The sequence below is a fragment of the Leptopilina heterotoma genome, unplaced genomic scaffold, assembly GCF_015476425.1.
Source record: "Leptopilina heterotoma isolate Lh14 unplaced genomic scaffold, ASM1547642v1 Lhet_261, whole genome shotgun sequence".
NCBI classification, from domain to species: domain Eukaryota; kingdom Metazoa; phylum Arthropoda; class Insecta; order Hymenoptera; family Figitidae; genus Leptopilina; species Leptopilina heterotoma.
In genome coordinates, this window is record NW_025110971.1 from 493,438 (window position 1) to 517,269 (window position 23,832).

General features: G+C 23.7%; 3 protein-coding genes and 2 non-coding genes across 6 annotated transcripts in view; 4 read left to right on the forward strand and 1 right to left on the reverse strand.

Annotated features, from left to right (window-relative positions):
• LOC122503426 (xaa-Pro aminopeptidase 1-like) overlaps positions 1-23,832 on the forward strand; it is a 75,791-nt gene that overhangs the window by 40,062 nt on the left and 11,897 nt on the right. The window contains exons 3-7 of one of the 2 annotated variants that reach the window (XM_043613959.1): positions 18,053-18,270; positions 18,574-18,624; positions 19,213-19,392; positions 22,173-22,287; positions 22,770-23,148. In XM_043613959.1, coding sequence (XP_043469894.1) covers positions 18,053-18,270; positions 18,574-18,624; positions 19,213-19,392; positions 22,173-22,287; positions 22,770-23,148 — 943 coding nt within the window. The remainder of the gene's footprint in view (positions 1-18,052; positions 18,271-18,573; positions 18,625-19,212; positions 19,393-22,172; positions 22,288-22,769; positions 23,149-23,832) is intronic. The other variant, XM_043613960.1, reaches the window with a different exon arrangement.
• LOC122503428 lies at positions 303-5,183 on the forward strand. Its single transcript, XM_043613962.1, has 5 exons — positions 303-563; positions 1,079-1,645; positions 2,062-2,257; positions 4,417-4,591; positions 4,983-5,183. Exons 2-5 carry the CDS (start codon positions 1,101-1,103, stop codon positions 5,147-5,149), a joined length of 1,083 nt encoding a protein of 360 aa, XP_043469897.1. The 5' UTR covers positions 303-563; positions 1,079-1,100; the 3' UTR covers positions 5,150-5,183.
• LOC122503427 (esterase FE4-like) lies at positions 6,400-15,770 on the reverse strand. Its single transcript, XM_043613961.1, has 9 exons — positions 15,395-15,770; positions 11,854-12,142; positions 8,488-8,673; positions 8,203-8,402; positions 7,826-7,994; positions 7,566-7,732; positions 7,330-7,474; positions 6,987-7,122; positions 6,400-6,687 (listed from the first exon to the last, which is right to left on the reverse strand). Exons 1-9 carry the CDS (start codon positions 15,584-15,586, stop codon positions 6,504-6,506), a joined length of 1,668 nt encoding a protein of 555 aa, XP_043469896.1. The 5' UTR covers positions 15,587-15,770; the 3' UTR covers positions 6,400-6,503.
• On the forward strand, positions 17,562-17,634 carry Trnaa-agc. Its single transcript has one exon. It is a non-coding gene; the product is annotated as a tRNA-Ala (tRNA).
• On the forward strand, positions 19,721-19,937 carry LOC122503433. The gene has a single exon (XR_006301746.1). It is a non-coding gene; the product is annotated as a small nucleolar RNA U3 (small nucleolar RNA).

A 23,832-nucleotide genomic window follows, 5' to 3' on the forward strand; every position in this document is an offset into this window, starting at 1 on the left:
TGAGTGAAGAAATATGTTAGTACCTGATAACGCTCACCAGATGTGGACAGCTCTTGGTAAAGGCATCTATAGCCATGTGAAGCTAAGAGTGTATTACACTTTTACCATTCGATTCCTGTATTTCCTTCGAAAGCTACAAAGCAAATTTTTTCTTTTTGTATTTTTCCTTAATAATAAATTACTAAATTGTTAATTTTGAAAATTTTGAAACTAATTTTCAAATCAAAATTCGAGGTAAAAAAGTTATTTTTAGAAAAACTGAAAAGACCTAATGGTCCCTGCTTAAGACTCAACAACTACAGAACCTACCGAACCCTGTTAAACACCTGGTCCCTAATGCATGAACAAACATGTATCAGAATTAACATTCCCCGCTTTTTTCATATTTTGACACAATTTTGTACGTTTTTTCTTCAAAGAAAATTACTAAATAAATAATTGACTCGTATATTTGGGTAAAATTATCCTTGTGATGAAGTGTGTGAATTTAATTTCTTGAGGTGTCGGTGAAATAGTCGAGGTTAGAATCGTCCAGAAATTTATTACGTTGCATTTCAATTGCGGTAAGTGAAACAAAATTTTACTATTTCTTATTTCTTTGCATTGTAATTTTATTCGATATCATTTAGATGTAATTTACTCTTTGTTTGGTAATTTACTGATGCTCTATGCAATTAATGTTCTATACTATTTTACGAATAGTTTTAAATGTTTTGTCACTTATCACTTTTATAAGTTTGTTTTGATTATCATTTTGGCTGAAGAAACAATAATTTGATTTAATATTTCAAGTGAAAACTGAAAATTAGAACAATGTTAGCAGAAATATTTGTGAGATTTAGTTTTTAGTATGTAACAGTCCATGTATGGACAAAGATTAAAATTTGTTTGAAGTTAAAAATAAAATAGAAATTCTGATAAAGTGGCAATTTTGTACTCCGAACAAGAAGTTAAATGCTACAAATTACACAACAAATGACATAAATTTAATTAATTAAAGTTAAATTTTTATTTCCTGATGTAAGAGAGAAAGGCTTTAATATCATAACACAAAGTCTAATAATTTTCTATTGTTTAGAATCTTCAAAAATTAGATAACAATGAGGAATCATAGACTAGAGGGAATTGCACGAAAATCAAGAATAAGAAATTGTCTATCAATGCGACAAAGGCGACGAATACGAGAAGAAGTGAAACTTATTCAAGAATCGGTTGCAGTTGAGAATAAAAGAGATGAAAATAGGAAAGAAGGGCAAAATTCAATTGCTGACGATAGAATTAATCAACAGGAACAACAAATTCATTCACAGAATATTGTTTATATTCAAAGTCAACAACAAGTGGACAATTGTCGTGTTCCACAATTTGTTCAACAATCGGCGAATTCATTTCCTGATACGCAACAAGTTGTCGATCCCCTACTACCAACGTCGACAATTTCCGAAAACTTTTCTTTTTCCATGAATTTTCTTCCTGGTCCATCTGGTTTTCAAGATGGTGCACCTGCTGAAAATGGTTTGTCTTCCACATTTAAAACGGAACCATTTACGGAAAATAATCAAGGAATGGAAAGTGGGGGAGATCAACAACAACAAGCACCTCTAAATCATCAGGATCATAATCTTGATATTGTATTAGAATTGAGGTAAAAGTTTTAAAAAAAAAGGAAAAATACTGTAAAGATTAAGTATCCTGAAAGTGGCTACAAAGTTACTTAAAACATCTTAATAGAAGATTAGGTCAGAAACATTTTATATTAAGATGTTTAGGCTGGAAACGTCTTATATTAAGATTTTTAGGATACAAACATCTTATATTAAGATTTTTAGGCTACAAACATCTTATATTAAGATTTTTAGAATAGAAACATCTTATATTAAGATGAGAAGCTAGAAACATCTAAATAAAAGATGTTTAAACTAGAAACATTTTAATAGAAGATATTTTAAATAACTTTGTAGTCACTTTTAGGATACTTAATTTTTACAGTGGGCTTAGTGTTAATTATGAGTATGAATTATAATAATTATATATTCAAGTTACTAAATTCATATTTTACAGGAAATTAAATTTGAAAATGGACACATATAATAATCACCTTCTTGCAATTAATTCTCGACTTGAAACAATTGAACGTCATGTGATGCAAGAGAAACGAAAAGGCCAAGCTCCGGCGAAACCGGGCATTATTCCGATGCAAACGGTTCAAGAAGTCATTGAATTTGACAATGCAAGTGATGAAGTTTATAATGGATTGGTAAGTTTAATACAAATTCATTTTATAAATATTTACTAATTAGTTTACTAATTAATATTTGCTAATAGAATCTTTAAAAATACTTTGTGTCGATGTCTCAAGTCGTCAATTAAATATATAAATCTCTTAAAAATTTTAATAAAATACTTCTTAGAAACAATTTAAAAAATTTTTTTTATAAAATTCTTTGAAACAATTCAATTATTTTTAAAAATATTTGGAAAATCTTTCGGAGAAATTCAATAATTTTCAAAAAATAATAAAATTCTTCACTGAAATTCAAATACTTTCAATATCTATACGATTTTAATAAAATTTCTCAAAAGAATTCTATTGTTTTATAGAAAAAATAAAGAAAATTCAATGCAACAATTCATGTACTATCATGAATAATAAAATTTGTACAAGAAATAATGTATTTAAATTCTTTTAATAAAAAATTCAATAATATTCGTTAGAAGAATTTGATTATTTTCATAATTAATAAAATTGTCCACAGTATTTCAATTATTTTCTTAAGTAGTAAAATTCAGTACAAGAATTCAATTATTTTTAATACAATTTTTAAAAAAATTTATTTTAAATAATTGAATTATGAATTATTCTTTTAAATTTTCATAAACGATTTAAAAAATTCAATTATTTTCATAATTAATAAAATTGTCCATAGTATTTTAATTATTTTCAAAAATAGTCAAATTTACCACAAAAATTCAATTATTTTTGATACAATTTAAAAAAAATTATTTTGAATAATTGAATTATTCTTTTAAATTTTCATAAAACGATTTAAAAAAATTCAATTATTTAAAAAAAAGTTTAATAAAATTCGTTGGAAGAATTAAATTATTTTCATAAATAATAAAATTCATAGTAATAATTCAATTAAATATATACAATTTTAAATAAAATATTCTAAATAATTGAATTATTTTTTTAAATTTTTCATAAAATGATTTTAAAAAATTCAATTATTTAAAAAATGTAATAAAATTAGTTGGAAGAATTCAATTATTTTCAAGAATAATAAAATTCATAGAAATAATTCAATTACTTTAAATATACAATTTAAAATAAAATATTCTAAATAATTGAATTATTTTTTTAAATTTTTCATAAAATGATTTTAAAAAATTCAATTATTTAAAAAATGTAATAAAATTAGTTGGAAGAATTCAATTATTTTCATAAATAGTAAAATTCAGGACAAGAATTCAATTATTTTCGACACCTACAATTTAAAATAAATTATTCTAAATAATAGAATGATTCTTTCAAATTTTCATAAAATCATTCAAAAAATTTCAATTATTTAAGAAAATTCAAAAAAATTCGTTGGAAGAATTCAATTATTATGATAAAAAATAAAAAATTCATCATAAGAATTCAATTATTTTTAATGCAATTTTAAATAAATTATTCTAAATAATTCAATTATTCTTTTAAGTTTTCATACACAGAGAAAAGCGAGTGTTGTTTTTGATGCGGGTAAATTTTGGTAGGGTAATTTTAGTGAGGATAAATTTTCTATAATAGAAAATTTACCTTATTTGCGGTGTTAAAATAACACTTCCGAGCTAAAGTTTGATGCAGACACTTTTAACACCGAATTCAGTGTTAAAATAACACTCACTTTTTTCTGTGTAAAATGAATTTTTAATTATTGTTTAATCTCAAAACATTTTACACTAAAATTATTAAAAAATTTTAACTCCTGTGGAAAAATAAAAAAGTATAAATTTATATATATTTATTGAAAAAAAATTGTTCAAGTTTAAATAATTTAATTTAGAAATTAGGACAAAAATCACTCTTTTGAAAATAGCAATTAAAATTTTGTTAATACAACTTCAATTCTCGTACAAATTAAAAATATTTATTTAAATTTTCAATTGATCGGAAATTTTGTTAAATTTTTGTTAAATTTTCAATTGATCGTAAATTTTGTTAAAATTAATAAAAATAAATTTTATACTAAAAAAAATTTATTTTTTCACTTTTAAAATTTTTTTTTCAAAATCTATATGAATTTTTGAAGAATTCTAACTAAAATTTTGAAAAGTAATTGAATTTCATAAAAATTTAGTTAAAAATCAATATACCTAACATTTTTTTTAACTTTACCAAAAAATGTATTTTTTATGAAAAAAAAATTTCAGGTTAAATATTTAAAGTACATTGGAGGTTTCACGTTACGAGAAGCATTAAATCTTTGCATGAAGGAAGTTCTCACTAATGATGTCGCCAATAATTTTACATGGCATGGAAAGGACACTGGTCACGCACAAGTTGGACTTGCTTTATACAGCAGGCAAATAACAAATGCATTTTATGGTGGGTTTTGAAAAAAAATTATCGCTACTGGGTATCACTGAATTTTCCCTAATTTCACAGTTTTTCTGTAAGGATATCAAAATTGAGACAAAAGAATCAAAAACGTTGCAAAGTTTTTGATTCTTTCGTCAAAAAAAAAAATCAAATCAAAAACGTTGCAACGTTTTTGATTCTTTTGTTTAAAAAAAAATTAAATCAAAAACGTAGCAACACGTTTTTTGATTTTTTTGTCTAAAAAAAAATCAAAACAAAATCAAAAACGTTACAACATTTTTCATTCTTCTGTTTCAATTTGATATCCTTCGGAAAACTGTGAAATTATAGAGAAAAAAATTTTCCCAATTTTGAAAATTGAATATAAACCATTAAATGTTTAAATTTTAATATACAGAAGCAGTTTCTCAAAGTCAGCATTTTGAACAACCAACGAGAGCAATGTTTGCCTCACAGATGCGAGAAGTTTTACGTATCGCAAAACAGCGACTACGAAATTCCCTTCGCAAACAACAGGTTCAACAGAATTTCGATGGAGATAGGGACGACGATCCCTGGGAATAAGAAATTTGAAAAAGAATTTTTTTTTTCTGTAAAATAATGTAAATATTTTTTTTATACATATACATATAAGGGTAAATGTGTTAAAATGCGAGTAAAAGAGAAGCACAAATATGTTCAAAATTTATTCTGATGACTTGTGGATATTGAGAATAATGCAGTTTTTATGATATTTATAATTCAGGTACACAATTTTTTCAAAGATTTGAAATTTAGACAAAAAACTGCAAAATTGTTGCAAAGCAACCTTTTTTTTCTTAACTTGATATTCTCATAAAAAATTTGTGTGTTTAAAAAATTTCGAAATGATTCTTTATTTTTCTTCTTGAATGTTTCCAAATACCAAAGATATACAATTTTGTAAGAACGTTTGTATATGTAAATGGTTTTTTTCTTTGTATTTCGAACAAATTTTTTCAATTTATATGAAACTTTATTTTAAGTTGGAAAATCTTTCTTACTTTTCTATGTGGTGTTCATATTTCAATTGCGCTTATTATATTGAAGTATTAATAAAAAGAACGTTTATTATAAATTTTTACTTGATTTTTTTATTGTAAAGACCTTAAGGGGGTGTTAAAACAAAAGTTTGATTCGTTCACTCTTTTCCCAGTTGTGTTTACTTTAAGCTAGTAGTAATAGACACTTTTGGTCAGACGTCAAAAGTTTTGGAAATCAATTTTTAGACCTAAAACAATTGTTTTGGTCGGAGAATTGTTTCAAACTTTTGTTTTGTAATTACAAGTAGTAGAAATCGATAATAGTCAGACAAAACTACTCAAAAACATTTGTACATTCGACTTATTATTTTTTACTACTACTGCTACTATTATTACTATTACTACTATTACTATTACTACTGCCACTACTATTCTACTTTCACTAATTCTTGTTTCAGTAGAAAAAACTTTTCTTGTCAGACTAAATTTAAAATTTTTTCAAATTTAAAATTTGGAATCCTAAAGTCAATAGTGATAAGTGAAGTTCAATCTTTGTAAAAGTGTCAGTAGTTAAGGTAGAGGTTTAGTAAGACAAAATATTTTTTAAAAATAATTTTCACAGTAGTAGAAGTCAGTTTGAGTCAGACACATATTAATTTATTGTTATTTAGATAAAATTCAGACAGAAAAAATATTTTTGAAAATTTTTTTTCTTTTGCAGTAGTAAAAGTAAATTTTAGTCAGACGTATCTTATTTAAATATATTCATTAATGTCAAAATAAATAAAAAGTTAAATTTCTTTTACACTTATAACACACTATTAATTATTAATAATTATTTATATTAATTTTATTAAACACCTATTCTTTTATTATCAGGAGAAATAAATTAAATTGTGAAATTTAAAATAATCTACTTATTCAAATAGCTTTACATGTTCTCCTAATATGTCTCTGTAAATATTGACCCAAAAACTCTCTCGGTCTTTGTAAAGACCTTTCTCCATTTTCAGAGGCAAATTGATATTCATGTAATTTCCTTCGGGACCTAAGGGCTCCCAATTTACCGTAATATCATCGTCCAATTTGTTCGTAGGATTCCTGACAATATTAAATAACAAATAATTAAAGGGATGATAAAAAATAAAGTGACGTAAATAAGTATTAATTTATAAAAAAAAGTGACGTAAATAAATATAAAAATTTGAAAAAGTAACGTAAATAAATATAAAAGTTTGAAAAAGTCACGTAAATAAATATAAAAATTTGAAAAAAGATGACATAAATAAATATAAAAAAATAGTGACATGAATGATAAAAAAAATATTTTTAAAAAATGTAAGAGTTTGTCTAAAAATTTAAAACAATTTGTTGGTAAAAAAAATAATATGCAATTTCACCTATTTTTAACAAAATTCGTCCATAATTTCGTAAAAGTTTTTTTCATTTTCTCATCAGGTGAACCCGGTTCTGGCTTGTTATTAAAATACTTGGAATAAAATTCGTAAGCCAAATCGTCACCGTGCGACACTCCAGCTGAAAATAGAGGAAAATAAAGTTACCTATACGTTTTTCGAGATAAATTTAAATAAAAAGTTTCTAATTTGAAGGATATAAAAATGTAATTGTTTTTTTTCGTTACTCGCATATTTTATAAAAATAATTTTCTTTATTTATGATAATAATTTTGATAATTTAAAATAATTATTTTTTTTATTTATATATATAGAATCAATTTAGTACCTTCTTCAACTTTTAAAAAAGTTTTCACGAAACCAGCTGTTGAATTATAAGAAAATAAATATTCATAAATTGGTCGTTTATTTTTCGCTGCCATCATTTTTGTCATAATTGCAACTCCGTAAGTGAAATAAACGTCACTTGTTAACTGAAATTTTTTATAACATTTCATTAAAAATTTATTAAAAATTTATTTGAAATTGAAAATTTGTTTTAAAATTTATAAATTTTTTTTATACCTTTGTAAATTCTGAAACACTTTTTGAAGTTAAAGCCTTTCCATCAAAATAGAATTTTCTTATTGATTCTGAAATTTCCTTGAGTTTTCCATCGTCTGTAATATTTAAACTGTCTGGCACAAATAACTCCAAATGATTATTAAGTTCGTCTGCCTTTGGGAGGAATTCTGTTTAAATAAAAAAGGCTTTTATTAATTATATTATATTGATAATTGATATTTTATGTTTTAAATGAAATAGAAAAATAAATTTTCAGCAACCTTTCGTCATAAAAATCATTTCGTCTAAAGCGTAGCCAATAATTAAGGGCACATCGGCAAAACTGCCGGATTTCATCATCTCCCACGGATCGGTTGGCAAAAATACTTCCTGGCCGGCTTGTGGCTCAACTACAGGCACAAACGCATGCATTCGACCTTTCAATGAATTCTGGGAAATTCAATAAAAGTGATTGTCAATTCACTGGCATGTAAATATATATATCGAAAATCAATCAAAAAAAAGCATTTAAAAAAAAAGAGTTGATAGAATAATAGAGAATAAAAACGAAATTCGAAATTGTTTTATTTTCTCCCAAAAAAAAATTATATACTTTTGTAATATTTTTATATTCTCTTAAAAAATAAGAAGATTTTACCAAATTTTTCTCAATTTCCATAGTCGCGTCGACAAGTTGTTTCGCTGTAAATTCTGCCAATTTTTTAACAAGTTCTGCAGAATCGGTGGTTTTCACTCCCAAATGTTCGCCCAATTTGAAGGACATTTCCTTACCATCGTGAGCGATTGCATAACCGCCCAAAGCAGTTCCACTCTGCATAATGGCACTTTTAAATAATCCTGTAAATTAGTTAATATTTCGGTTAACTATATGTATATTGTAAATTCGAAAATTGTAATTTCCATAAAATAATTAGAACTTGACCTTTTGACATTGGCGAAAGCATATGATAATGAACAGAAGATGAACCGACGCTAACTCCCGCAATTGAAACTCTATTCGGACAACCACCGAATTTCTGGATATTTTCCTTAACCCACCGAAGGGCCATTACCTGATCCTTTAAACCAACATTTCCCGGAGCGTTAGCGTCGCCAGTACTTAAGAAACCTAAAAAAATAGTACAAAAAAAGAGTTTTAAATATGTAAATATTTTACAAAAGTTATTCGAGAAAATATATTATCTTCTAGGGAAATAACAGAAGAAGTGAAGAAGAAAAAGGAGAATAAAGAAAACACAGTAAATCGTGAGGTATTAAAAAGTGTTGCAGATCAAATTAACACCAAAGAAAGATTAAAATAATCAATTTTGGTGTTATTTTTTACAATGAATGAAATTTTAGTTCATTAAATTTTTTTATAACTATAAAACATGAAGATATCGATAACTCCGAGTCTTCGACTCGGAGTCATCGATTTCTTCATAATTTATAATAATTAAAGATGACCAAGTAATAAAATCATTATTTTATATTATAAGAATATTATGCTTCTTCAAAATTATTTTCATTATTTCAATTCAATTATTATTTTCAAAAATTTTTAACTACAATTTTACTTATTATATCAACTATTTTTAATAATTTTCAAAAAAGTTCTTTGGCAATTTTCAAATCCATTTGTTTACAATATTCAATTTCACGAAATTTCAATTATTCCTAAATTCTTTAATTAAATGCATATTCGAAAATAAAAACTTCAAATAATATAAAAGAAAATTCAATTCAACTTTTTCAAAAAAATTAATTTCAAAATTCAATTACATCTAAAAATTCACGCTATATTGCTTTTAATATTCAATTATTATCTGGAATTTTAACTGAAATTCATTTTTATGAAATGAAAATCAATTTTTATTAGAAAATTCGACAAGAATTTAATTATTTAAATGAAAAAGTAAATAATTTTTTGAATAATTGAATGTTTCTCAAAATTCAATTCTCATAAAGAATTTTATTAAAAAATTTTTCAATAATTGAATTCTGTTCTCGAATTTTATTAAAACTTGCATGAACATAATTATTTATTTCAAGGAATTCAATTATAATTGTATGAAAAATAATTGATACGCTGCGATGAGTTTTATTATTAGTAAAAATAATTGAATCCTTAAGAAGAATTTTATTACTCTTGAAAATAATTGATTTTCTGCAAAAATTTCTAACTTCTCTAAAATTAAATTAATTTCTAGTGTTTTTAACTAAAATTCTTTAATAAATCCATTATTTTCAATAATTTTTAAAAAAGTTCTTTGAGAATTTTTAAATTCATTCGTTTTACAATTCAATTTTACAAAATTTCAATTATTTGGAAATTCTGCAATTAAATATATATTGAAAAATAAAAACTTGAAATAATATCAATAAAAATCCTATATTAAATTTTTAAAAAGAATTAATTCTACAGAATTGTTTGGCAAAAATATAAAAAATTAAGAATTTCAATGATTTTAGTTTAAAACTTTTTCAAAATTTAATTATTTCTAAAAATCCACGTTATAATGCTTTTAATATTTAATTTTAATCTAAAATTTTAACTGAAATTCATTTTTATGAAATGAAAAACCATTTTTATTAGTAAATTCTACGAGAACTCAATTATTTAAATACAAAAATAAATAATTTATTAATTTCATATTTCTGGAAATAAAATTTTCATAAAAAATGTTATCAACAAATTTTTTTAATCATGAAATTCTTTGGACGAATTTTAATAAAATTTTTAAAAATAATCACATTTTTCGAGGAATTCGATTAAAATTGCATTAAAAATAATTGAAATTCTGCAATGAGTTTTATTATGAAAATAATTCAATTTTTGTCACCGAACAATTATAAAGTTTTTAAAAAATAATTGCAATCTTGGCAAGAATTTAAAAAAAATCTTTTTAAAGAAATGATTTTTTCCAAAAAAAAATTTGATGAAAATATTGTGTTTTAAATAATTGAAATTCTTTAAAAATTATTTATGAAGATAAATGAATTCATCCAAACAATTTTATTATAACGATTATTATTAAAATTTTAACAAATAATTGAATTCCTGTGATAAATTTTATTATTTATGAAAATAATTAAATTTTTGCAAAGAATTTTATTAAAATTTTTAAAAAAATATTTGAATTGCTGAAAAGAATTTTATTATTTTTAAAAGTAATTGAATTCTGAAGAAGATTATTAGTTTTTTTTTAATTATTGAATTATTGCGAAGAAATTTATAAAAAAAATTGTAAATAATTGAATTCCTAGGAAATTTTATGATTTATGAAAATAATTAAATGTTCGCGTAGAATTTTATTAATATTTTTTTTAATAATTGAATTAATTTGGAAAATTTTTAAAAATAATTGAAATTTTGCGTAAAAATTTATTAAAAATTATAAAGTTTTGAAAATGATTGAATTTTGAAAAGTTTATTATTTATAAACAGAATTGAAATTTTGAAAAAGAATTTTTTTTAAATTTTCAACATAATTGAATTTCTGCTAAGGATTTTTCTGGAAATTAAATTCTCATAAAAAATGTTATCAACAAAATTTTTAAATTGATCATTAAATTTTTTGGACAAATTTTAATAAAATTTTTAAGATTAATTGCATTTTTTGAGGAATTCGATTAAAATTGCATTAAAAATAGTTGAAATTCTGCAATGAGTTTTATTATTTATGAAAATAATTGAATTCCTAAAAGAATTTTATTATTTATAAAAATAATTGAATCCCTGTAAAAATTTTATTATTTATGAAAATAATTGAATTATTGCGAAGAAATTTATAAAAAAAATTGCAAATAATTGAATGCCTGTAAAAATTTTTATTATTTATAAAAATAATTAAATGTTTGCGTAGAATTTTATTCAAATCTTTTTTAATAATGGATTTCTTTTGGAAAATTTTATTGAAATAGTAGATATTGAAAATCATTGAATTTTAGAAAACTTTTGAAAATAATTGAAATTTTGACAAGAATTTGATAAAAATTTTGTAAAATAATTGAATATCAGAGAAGAATTTTATTATTTATTTATAAAGAATTGAAATTTTGACGAGAATTTTTTTTAATTTTTGAACATAAAGAAGAAAAAGGAAAGTAAAGAAGAGAAAGGAGAATTGACAAAAAGAATACATAACGAAAAAATTAGAAAAGAAAAAAAAAGAATTCAAGAGGATGAAAAAAACAGAATGAAATTTTACAAGACGAAAAGGTAAATTTGGATTTGAAGTATAGAAAAGAGACTTTAAAATACATAGTATTGTAAATAATTTTTTTATGATTCAATTTTTCAATTTACCTAGTGCACCGAGTCTGTAGTTCAAAGTGACGAGAATGACGTCATCGTCGATGAGAAAATCTGGACCAAAGAGATCATCATCTCCCGAGCCGGCATTGAAAGCGCCTCGATGAAAAAATACAATAACAGCTTTTCGAGCATTTTTATCCAGAGTCGGTGTATAGACATTGAGAAAGAGGCAATCTTCATCTCCAAATAATCCCTTGCGAATATGACAATAAAAGACACATGTCGAGCCATGTTTCGTTGCATCTAAAACTCCCTGCCAAGGCTCTGGTGGCTCCGGTGCCTATAATAACAAATCTTTCATCTAAATAAAAACAAATTTCCCCAAATTATTCTTAATTCACTTTTTGTGTCGAATTCCACTGTCTAATTTTATATAATTACAATTATAATATGATTTTTCATTATTTTTTTAATTTGTATATTTGAGCAAAATTAGTTTTACATACAGGTACATTTACATATTTGAGCAGAAAGTTAAAAATAATTATTTTAAGTGCATTTGAAGCATTTTGTCGTCACTGTTTTAGAAAACATGCTTTTGTACAAACTGTGACCACTGTAAAAAGAAAGGTACGAATTTAGTACCAATTTTGGTTTTAATTTTAATATCGAAATCAGCTTTAATTTAAAACCTTTTTTTTACAGTGTGATAATGGTTCAAATGACCTTAATATAATTATAATATAATTATTTTAATATTATTGTTAATTGTTAACATTTGAAATTGGCAATAATTGTAGTCACTGTGATATGAATCGAGGTTATAAGAAATATGAGCGCAGAAGATCACATAGTATAGCCTTTTGTTATTCCGTTAGGTAATCGAACAGGTTTTCCCAATAGAGTTTCTAATGGCACTTTTTCTTTCCATTTTTATACTGGCACCAACTGCTGGATTCCTGTTACATTCTATTCTTGAAAAAAATTCTATTTCTATGTTTACAAACAAAATTCAAATAAAATACTGGTAAATGTAAATTTTATGTGTCGCTCTACGATGAAAGGGACCTTTTCTGAAATAAATAAATAAAAATACCTTTACCCTTGCTGACCTTTGCTGCAAAAAATTTTGGGATTTACTTCATTAAAGATTTATTTTTGATTATTTTTGAAATCAAAAACACTTTCTATTGCTAAATGTATTCTAAAAAATAAATATTAAATTCATTTTCATTTGTTTTTCACATCAAACTTTAGTTCTGTGTCCCTTTCACGGTGGAGAGGCACAAATACATTTTTTAACTTCTAGGCTTCGCACTCATCTCCTAAAACCTACTATTTACTATTTTTTTACGATTAGCTATACTATTTGGATACTTTTTTTTAAATTTGTGACATTAAAGTATGCTTTTTCCTATTTTTGAGAATTTTCACAAGTTTAAATTTGCTAATAGTTTGAATGAAAATTTTAATAAAATTCTTCATAGAAACAATTAGATTTTATAAATTTTTTTACACAATTCAATTATTTCAAAAATTTTTCGAAAATCTTTTGCGAGAATTCAGTTATTTTCACAAATAATGAAATTCAAATATTTTCAATATCTATTATTTTATTTATTCATTTAGATATACAAATTTATATATTTTAATAAAATTTCTCAAAAGAATTCAATTATTTATAAAAATTTTTTTAAAATTCAAAGCGAAAATTCAAATTATAAGAATAATAAAATTTTCCCACTAATTTAATTATGTGACATAAATTAAAGGAAATTTTTTCAAAGAAATCAATTATTTAAATATTATAATAAAATTCTTTAAAAAGAAATTAATTATTTATTAAAAATTTGTTTATAGGGATTAAATTATTTTCATAAATAATAAAATTCATAGCAAGAATTAAATTATTTTTAATACAATTTCAATAAAATTCCTCGAAAGAATTCAATAATTTTTATAAATAATAAAATTTTTCAAAAAAATTCATTTATTTAAAAAAATTTAATCAAATTCGTTAGAAGAATTCAATTATTTTTAATATAATTTTGAATAAATTATTCTAAATAATTGAAAATTTAACAAATTTAATTTTTTTTTAAATTTTCATAAAATTATTCAAAAAAATTCAATTATTTAAAAAAACTTTAATAAAATTCGTTGGAAGAATAATTTTAATAAATTCTAATTAAATTCCTCAGAAGAATTCAATTATTTTCAATGCAATTGTAATTACGTTTTTTGAAATATTTGAATTATTCTTTTAAATTTTTATAAAATGAAAAAAGAATTCTATTTTTTCTAAATTATAAAATTTTTCCCAGGAATTCAAATTATTTAAACAAATTTAATAAAATTCTTTACAATTCAATTATTTTAAAAAATAATAAAATTCTTTGTAAAAATTAATAATATTCTAAATTTTTCACAAAATTAGTTTATAATAATTAAATTATTATTTTCATAAATAATAAAATTCACCAAAAAAATCCAATTATTTTTAATCCAATTATAATTAAGTTCTTCGAAATATTTGAATTATTCTTTTAAAATTTAATGAAAAAAAGAATTCAATTATTTTTATAAATAATTTAATTATTGTAGAATTTTTGAATAAGAATTGATTTAAAAATAAATTACAGTTAAAATTTTAAATTATAATAATTGAATATTAAATGCGTTACAATATGAATTTTTATAGAATTTTTTGTAAATTTGAAAACGGTTTACATTAATTAATGGAAAATTTTTTTCAAATTTAATTGAAATAAATGTTATGTTTTAAAAAAAATTTCTAATTAAATGTTTGGAAAAGAATTGAAGTTTAGAAGAATTTAGAATTGAATAAGTTATTAACAGGAAACAAACATTTTTGATTGAAATCAGGAAAATGTCAGAGAAATACAGAATGAAATTTTTAAAAATTTTGTGAATCGTCTAAAATAAATTTTTAGTAGCCAAATTTAATTTTTCGGTAGTAGCTACTTTTTTATCACTTTTTCAGTTTTAATGCAATTTTTTGATATTTTTTCAGTCTTAAAGCTACTTTTTGCTATACTTATTATTAAAAACAAATTATTGAGTGCGAAACCTGAACTTCTAAAAATATTGTTTTCTTATATGGGTGATTCTTCCAAAAGTCATTTTTGATATCTTGCTTAATTTTATAAAATTCACTCTACAATAATTATTAAACATTTTCATATAGTAAAAATTTAACACTTACTTATCAATTAAAAAAATTAAAAAACTTTATTCAACTGAATTTTATGCACAGATTTCATTATAAAACAAATTGATACTCAAATGGATCAAATTGATGACAAAAATTTACATCAATTTTTGATTTGATTTTTTTTAAATTAATGTCAGAAATTACAATTTTTTTCTATTATTATGTTTTATTTTTTCTATCATGTAGATTTTAGAAATTCTTATAGACTTTAGTTTTGTATAAGATAATTTGAAAAAAACTTTAAAAAACAAAGTTCAAAAGTAGCACTTTTAGAAAAATCACCCATGGGTATATAATCCAAAATATGAGACAAACAATTTTATATCTATATAGACAAATTTAATTATTTAAACTCACTCGAAATTTATTTAGTCCAACATTGGGTTGAGCGTATGGAATTCCCTTAAAGCTGAAATAAGGTTTATTGTCCGTTATTGTAATTGCTTTTAAACCCTTCAGCTTTCCTTGGCGAATTTCAAGATTAATTTCTTCCTCCGCTGTCGTGCATATTAAAAATATGCAAAAAACAAGAAGCTTGAAAATCCACATTTTTCCGTCAAAATATGCTATTATTTTATTGAGCGCGCTTGCTTTTATATAGTCTTCCTAAAGATTAAGTGTCGGTTGACAATCAAATTTTATATACGGTTGCAAACAACATTATGCAACATCATAAACATCAATATGTGTATTTATCATGCAATCCTTTGATACCTCGATTAGTTCTGGAATTTTCTCCTTTACTCAAAATTAATATTAAATTATACTAGTATAATTCTTTTATTATTATATATTATTATTACTATTATTATTTATTTATTTAATTATTCAAAAATAAATAAATAATAGTAATAATAATATATAAATGTAGAAAATTTGAAGCAGGTCAACATTTTATTTTTCTATCTTAGCTTATAAATGCACTTTTCCTCTTTTCTTCTTTGCATATTTGCAAATTGTTGCACAAACATTTTAAACAATGGAAATTTAATATACCTGCAAGTTTCTGAAGTTAAGTCACGTTTCCTGATATTATCTGCAATATTTCGGCGGATTTATGTTATAGTCATTATGCAGTTACTTTAGTAAAATGAGAATAATTATTAATTATATTTTTCATTTAAAAACTAAAACTTTGCTATTTTAAGGTATAAACTGCGATGAATTATTTAAAAAAAAGATAATATTGTATATAATTTGCGTGCTTTGTTCCATAATAGTTTGATTCAGCTTCCAATTTTTATTTTCATTATTGTCATTGTTAACGTTTTTGTATTGAAAACATCAATCATTAATTTTCGTTACACAAATCATTTCTTTGTTGCATATAATTACAAGAAGGAAATAACTTAAATCGAAACTTCATAACCCACAAGCTTGTTATTAAAGTTTCATAACATAATTTTACAAAGTCACTATAATATATATGATTCATGTTCCTCTATAGTATTTTTCTATAAACGATTTTTAATAATTGAATGCTTTCATAGAAAAATTTATATTTTCTTCCGAACAATATGTAAATATTAAGAACTATAGAATAGAAAAACTATAGAAAAACTATAATTTTTCTTTTGCTCTTAATATTTACCGCGGTACATTCAAGGAAAGGCTACGGAGATAAAAATTAATTTTCTTTAACATTTAGGTATTCACATATCTTTTTATGAAATTTATATAAAATTATAAATATTATACCAAACTTTTATATTATAGTAAATAGTATAGGTTTTAGTAGATGAGTGCAAAGCCTGCCTCTACTTTCCAACTTATCGACAGAGAGTATATACGACTGGTTAAAGAAGCTACTCTAGAAGTCATGTTCACCTGATCCATTCTTATTCAGGGAAATACACGGGACCGATATTATTTATTGTCTGAATTGTCTCGATCAATTCAAACAACTTTCACTTTCAAAACGAACTTCGTTAAAGTAACTTCCACTTGAAATATACCAACCTAATACGCGAGCACCACTCAGAACACCCTTTGCTTTCCCATGGGACATTGTCGGGACCATTTTCAAGAAACAATTGACCAGTTCTCACGATTACGAACCTTATTCTCAATTTGCATTTTCAGAAATATGAGAAGACATGAAAAAAAAAATTTGTCATATAAAGAAACACTTCGACTTGCTTTATATATAATACTTGATGCTTGAAGCAACTGTACGAAGCTAAAAATTTCAATAAAGAGTGAATAGTTTGTAAACATAGTTTGTAAAAAATACAAAATTTTTCTTTTGTGTACGGTCAGTCGAGTAATCGAGTCGATAATTTTCATAGTAAAAAAAGGGTGGTTTAAATTTTTATTGAAGAAAATGATGGTTTAAATTTTTATTAAAGAAAATTATAGAAGAAGAGACTAAAACGGAAAAATTGAATTTTACTCTCGGATATAAACTTTATAAGTTTATAAAGTGTCAATTAACTGTAAAAATAGACGAAACGATGAAAAAATTTTGAACTTAATTCGAGCCTCGTGGGTACAAGTAGGTTGTTTAGTGAAGGTTAAACTATCAGGGGGCGTAGCTCAGATGGTAGAGCGCTCGCTTAGCATGCGAGAGGTACCGGGATCGATACCCGGCGCCTCCAAATCTTTTTTTTAAATATTATAATAAATCTTTCTTTTTTTATAATATTTATAACATAAATTTAAATTAAAAATTTTAAAATAAATTTTAATTTTAAATTTGAATACACACAGAAAACTGAGTGTTGTTTTTATTTCGGGTAATATTTTGGTTGGGTAATCTCATTTGAGGGTAAATATTCATAATAGAAAATTTATCCTATTTTCAGTGTTGATATATATAACACTACCGCGGGTTAAAATTTGATGCAGACACTTTTCACATCGAATTCAGTGTTAAAACAACACTCGCTGGTAAATTTGAATTTTTTACCATTTTAGACGCAGTTGGAAGTTTATAATTTTTTAAAAATTTTATTTTGATCTTAATTCAAAAACTAAAATAAAAAATAAACATATTGTAAAATTTTATATTTATAGATTTCACTATTGGACAAGGACTGCAAAATTCTCCGATAAATTATAAAGGCTTCGTTAGAATATTTTGTCCGGTTGACAAATATTTGGAGGAGCAACCCAAAAATCGAGTCGACACGTCGATGAAATTAACCCTTCTAAGAGCTGAAATGAACCGAATTACAACAATAGAAGGTCCTCCACTTGATGCTTATATCGTAACCTCAGACGATGAACATCAGGTAATTTTTTATTTTTCCTCATTTTAATTTTTAATAGTTTATCATTATATACACTGAAAAAAAATTATTATTTGATTCTGATTCAAATAACCGGTTACTTGACTAGGGTATACTATTATCAATATTTATATATTGATATAAATAAATATTTATTTGATAATATACAACTAATCGTTTATTGTGAATCAAATAACTTTTTTTCAGTGTAAAAGAAATGCTATATTCGTTTTTCCCTTTTTTTTTGTAGAAATTTACACACTGTAAAAGTCTGATATTAAATGAAATTCTATTCACAATTTTCAGAGCGGAAAATACATAGCTAATTCTCGAGAAACAATTATAGAAAGAATACAGGTATTAAATTGTATAGCGACATACAGATTTAAATTTTAATTTTTTGCCAAGTGTTGCGCAATTGTGAGCTTTTCTTTTTTGTATTATATATATTATATAATAGAATTAACAATTTAAACAGAATGTTTAATATGTATGGCTATATTCAAAATGTATACATTAACTTGTATGATTAAACATGTTTGCATGTTGTGTTTTTGAACCTATAAAATTGTTAAATTAGAGCCATGATACCACAAAACATTGCAGTTTCTAGAATTATATAAGCGAATGTGTTATATGCGGTGAAATGTTCCCAAAATTTGCATAGTAACGTGTTTAGGAATATTTATTACACTTCTAACATCAGCAACTGTTATCATTAGAGATATGAAACTACAGTCTGTGTATAAAGTGTATAGTATAAACTTTAAAATGCAATTAAATTTTCGTAAAATTAATATTTTTAATGTCGAAAAATATTATAGTCGAGTTGAAACATTTACTCTAATTTAATTACACAAAAAAATTAATTTATTGAATACGAAATAAGTGCTTATGGATAAGTAATTAATAAATCTGGGTGAATTATTTTATTCTGTTTGATAGAGTGAAACTGTTCACGAACACGACAGAAGGAGAGAATACATAACAGGATTTCAGGGAAGTTCAGGAGATGCGCTAGTGACGATGAATAAGGCAGTTCTGTGGACTGATGGAAGATATCATCTTCAGGCTGATGAGCAAATAGATTGTAAATGGACCATAATGAAAGAAGGCCGTGAAGATGTACGCTTTTTACTTTTAACTTTAAATACAGAAAAAAATAATTTTTTAGACGTAAAAATTGATGTTTAATTAAAATGTGGTAAACTATGCGAGAAGAAGCCTGAAGTACCGACTGACAATTTACAATTGCGGTAAGAGTTTCCAGTGGTGCGCACTTGTCTTGGTCATTTTCTTGATTCCCCCTGCCTCTCTAACACTAACTTAACGACAGTGATGGCTCAGTGGATAGAAGTTTCAAGAAGTGACCGCCAGGGGGCGAGTGTAAATTCTCTCACAAGCGAGTTGACGTATGAAAAGTATAAAGTCTGAGACGAGACAGTGGAAAGACAAGATCATACTTCACAGGATCATTTCTGTAGTATATCTTCACGTCCTCTCTACCCAAAAGTGGAGTCGATGCAGCCACGATGATGAGCAGTAGCTCTTCTCTCTGAGCGTGAGAGGCTGCTGGCGAGATCGTTTTCACGATCTTTCCAGTACTCGAGGATCGTTCGCTATTTGCAGTTTGTGCAAATAGTAATGGGAGTTTGAGCGTTCTGAGTGGTCTTCTATTATTTATTTCAAACAAAATTTATTCCCCAAACTATTAATTTATTATCAGGGTTGTCAACAAAAATTTAATTTTCCTCTTCCCTGATTTTCCAGACAGAATTTTAATTTTTTTCCTGAACCTATGAAATATTCTGATTCACTCTAAAAATTATTAGATACTCAAAAAAATGTACTATTTCATTTATTTACGAATTTCTTTAATTGGAAAATTATTCGAAAACATCAATATCTTGATTTATAAATATGATTATTATTTTTCAGTAGTAATTAAGATTTTAAAAAATTTCAAATTCAACAACTTATAAGAATTTATTATAAAACATGACAGAGTGATTATTTTATATTATAAGAATGTTATTACTGTAGCTTCTTTAAAATTATTTTTATCATTTCAAATTCAACCATTATTTTCTAGAATTTTTAACTTAAATTCTTCTCTAAATTAATTATCTTTAATAATTTTTTGAGAATTTTCAAGTCCATTTGTTTACAACTCAATTTTACGAAAATTCGATTATTCGGAAATTCTTCAATTAGAAATGAAAAATAGAAAATTAAAATAATTTAAAAAGTAAATTCAATTAAACTTTTTCAAAAAAATAAATCTCCAGAATTTGTAGTTAAATGTATAAAAAGTACAGATTTTCAAGGATTTTTATTTGAAACCTTTTTAAAATTCATTTACTTCTAAAAATCCACGCTATAGCTTTTAATATTTAATTATTATCTATATAATTTTAACTAAAAATCATTTTTAAATCAATTTTCATTAAAAAATTCTACAAGAATTTAATTCTTTAAATACAAAAATAAATAATTTATTGAATAATTGAATGTTTATTAAAATTGAATTCCCATAAAGAATTTTATTAACAAATTTTAAAATAATTGAATTCTTCTGACGAATTTTAATCAAATTTTTAAGAATAATCTTTGAAATCATTTGAAATGATTGATTTTTTGAAAAAATTTCTATAAATTCTATTTTAAATAATTGAATTCCTGTGAAACTTTCATTATTTATAAAAATATTTTTTTTAAATAATGGAATTTTTAGGGTAAATTTTATTTAAATATTATAGGTATTGAGAAAAATATTGAATTGAGCAATATTTTTGAAAATAATTAAAAATTTTTAAGAATAATGTCATTTTTCTAAGAATTCAATTAAAACTGTATAAAAAATAATTCAAATTCTGCGATGAATTTAATTATTTATGCGAAGATAATTGAATTTCCAAAAGAAATTTTATTATCTTTGAAAATAATTGAATTATATTGCAAAGAAATTTATATAAAATTTGTAAATAATTGAATCCCTGTGAAATTTTTATTATTATTTATGAAAATAATTAAATGTTTTTAAACTGTTTTTTAAATGAATGAATTTTATTAAAATTTTATTATAATAGTAGATATTGGAAATCATTGAATTTATAGGGAAATTTTTGAAAATAATGGAATTTCGGAAAAGAATTTTATTATTTATAAAGATATTTGAAAATTTTGAACAGAATTTAAAAACATTTTTGAGCATAATTGAATTTTTGGGAAGAATTTTATTAATTTTGAAAATAATTGAATTTCTGGAAGCATTTTTAACTTCTGTAAAATTCAATTTTCATTAGTGCTTCTATAAATCCATTATTTTTAATAATTAATTAAATATATCTATATTAAAAATTTTACCAATTTCATAACGTTCATCAATTTATGGAAATTGTAAGCGCAACTCTTTTAAAATTGAATTAATTCGAAATATTTAAGTAATATTATTTATTAAATAATTTCTATGTGAGAATTTTATGTTAATTCTTCAATAATTAAGTTATTTAAAAAGAAATTATTATGTCAGAAATAGAAAACATTAATTATGTTTTGTCTTCAATTAAAATTTAATCCTAATTCCAATTAATTTAAATTCTCATTTAATATTGAATCAAATTGTTTAATATTCTAATATTAAATTTAATTCTATGAATGTCGTGACAGAAATATTTATATTTAATTTATATTATTTATAATAATTTATAATTAATTATATAGATATTTATAATTGATATATTAAATTTTTAACACAATTATTTTAGTTCTTAAAAATTTCTTTTTAATTTCAAATTTATAATACCAAATCCAAAGTATCGTTTTGATGGAAATATTGCTATTTATAATTTATATATTTAAAATTTTCAAACCAAGCGTATAATTAGAAAATAAATTTGTTGTAGGTCCCTACAATAACTCAATGGTTAATAAATGAATTTAATGGTCGCAGAGCTAGGGTTGGAGCAGATCCAAAACTTATACCAGCGTTCAGGTGGAAACTTTGGGAAAAACAATTTGGTAATAAAAGTTTTCCACTATACAACGCACACGAAAACACTTCTTTCTTTAGATTTATTTCAGACTACAACGAAGCAATTTTCTTTTATTTTTTTTTTCTTTAACTAATTTTTTTTCCCCGTTGTGAAAATTGCGCTCGTGTGGTCAACATTTTTCCTTCTTTCTTCATTTTTTCTGTCTAGGAAAAGAATTTTTTTGAGAAAAGAAAATTTTTTAAGACTTAATCAATTAAGTGTACTTAATTGTTTTTATTTATTTATAAATTATTTTATAAATTTATTTATAAATTATCTTATAAATTTAATTATATAAATTATTTATTTATAAATTCCAGATGTAAAATATAAATGGATAATAAATGGTTAATAGAATGTTTAGAAAGAGGGAAACTATTTTTCATTTACGAAAATCTTAATTTATTATTAAATCTTAATTAATTTTTATGAAAGAAAGAGACTTTAATATTTTTAAAAATTGGACAGAGAACACATCGGTGAGTTTGGTGCCAGTTCGTGAGAATTTGATTGACAATATTTGGAAGGTGGGAAGAAAGGAGTACAGCAGTTTGGCGGCATTTGTTCTTGATGATAAATATTCGGGTAAACCGTGGCAGGAGAAAATAAAACAAGTGCGATTAGAAATGGAATTATCATCGGCTGATGCACTGATAATTACTGCCCTGGATGAAATTGCCTGGCTTTTCAATATTCGTGGCTCTGACTTGCCGTACACTCCGGTCCTCAGGGCTTACACAATCATTACCTATGGGGCAATTCATCTTTATGCTCCACGCAACAAGCTGAAACGAAGTACAGAAACTCATCTCAAAATGGATGCATGTTACCATGCAGACTGCGTCAAGTAAGTGTAATTATTACTGACGCGGACCCATTGTTATATTTGATTATACATGTCGTGTGTGTGAATATATATTTACGTGACTCCTGTCATGTGACTCAAATTTCTCCCCCGTCTTTTGGGACAATGTGCCGATTATAATCAATATTCAAGACAGAGAGTTAGTGTTAATTAAAATTTATTTTTCATATCTTCAAATCAAAATTTTATTACAATCATTATACTCCTCATGTACTAACTAAACTTTTAATAATAAAAATGTTTATACTAATTTGAATAAGGAACTGACTTTTTGCTTTTGAATTAGTAAATTTTACTAATCAGTAGAAAGTACTATTTATTAGTAAATTATAAATTTACTATTAAATTAGCAGAAATAATTATTTATTAGTAAAATTTACTATTAAATTAGCAGAAATTTCTATTTATTAGTAAAATTTACTATTAAATTAGTAGAAATTACTATTTTTTTAGTAAAATTTACTATTAAATTAGTATAAATTACTATTTATTAGTAAACTTTACTAATTTACTAATTTCTGCTAATTTAATAGTAAAATTTATTAATTCGAAAGCAAAATACTCTGTCACTAATTTAAATTAGTAAACATCTTTACTAATTGAAATTTAGAGAGTATCACAGGCTTCGCACTCATCTACTAAAACCTACTATTTACTACTTTTTTA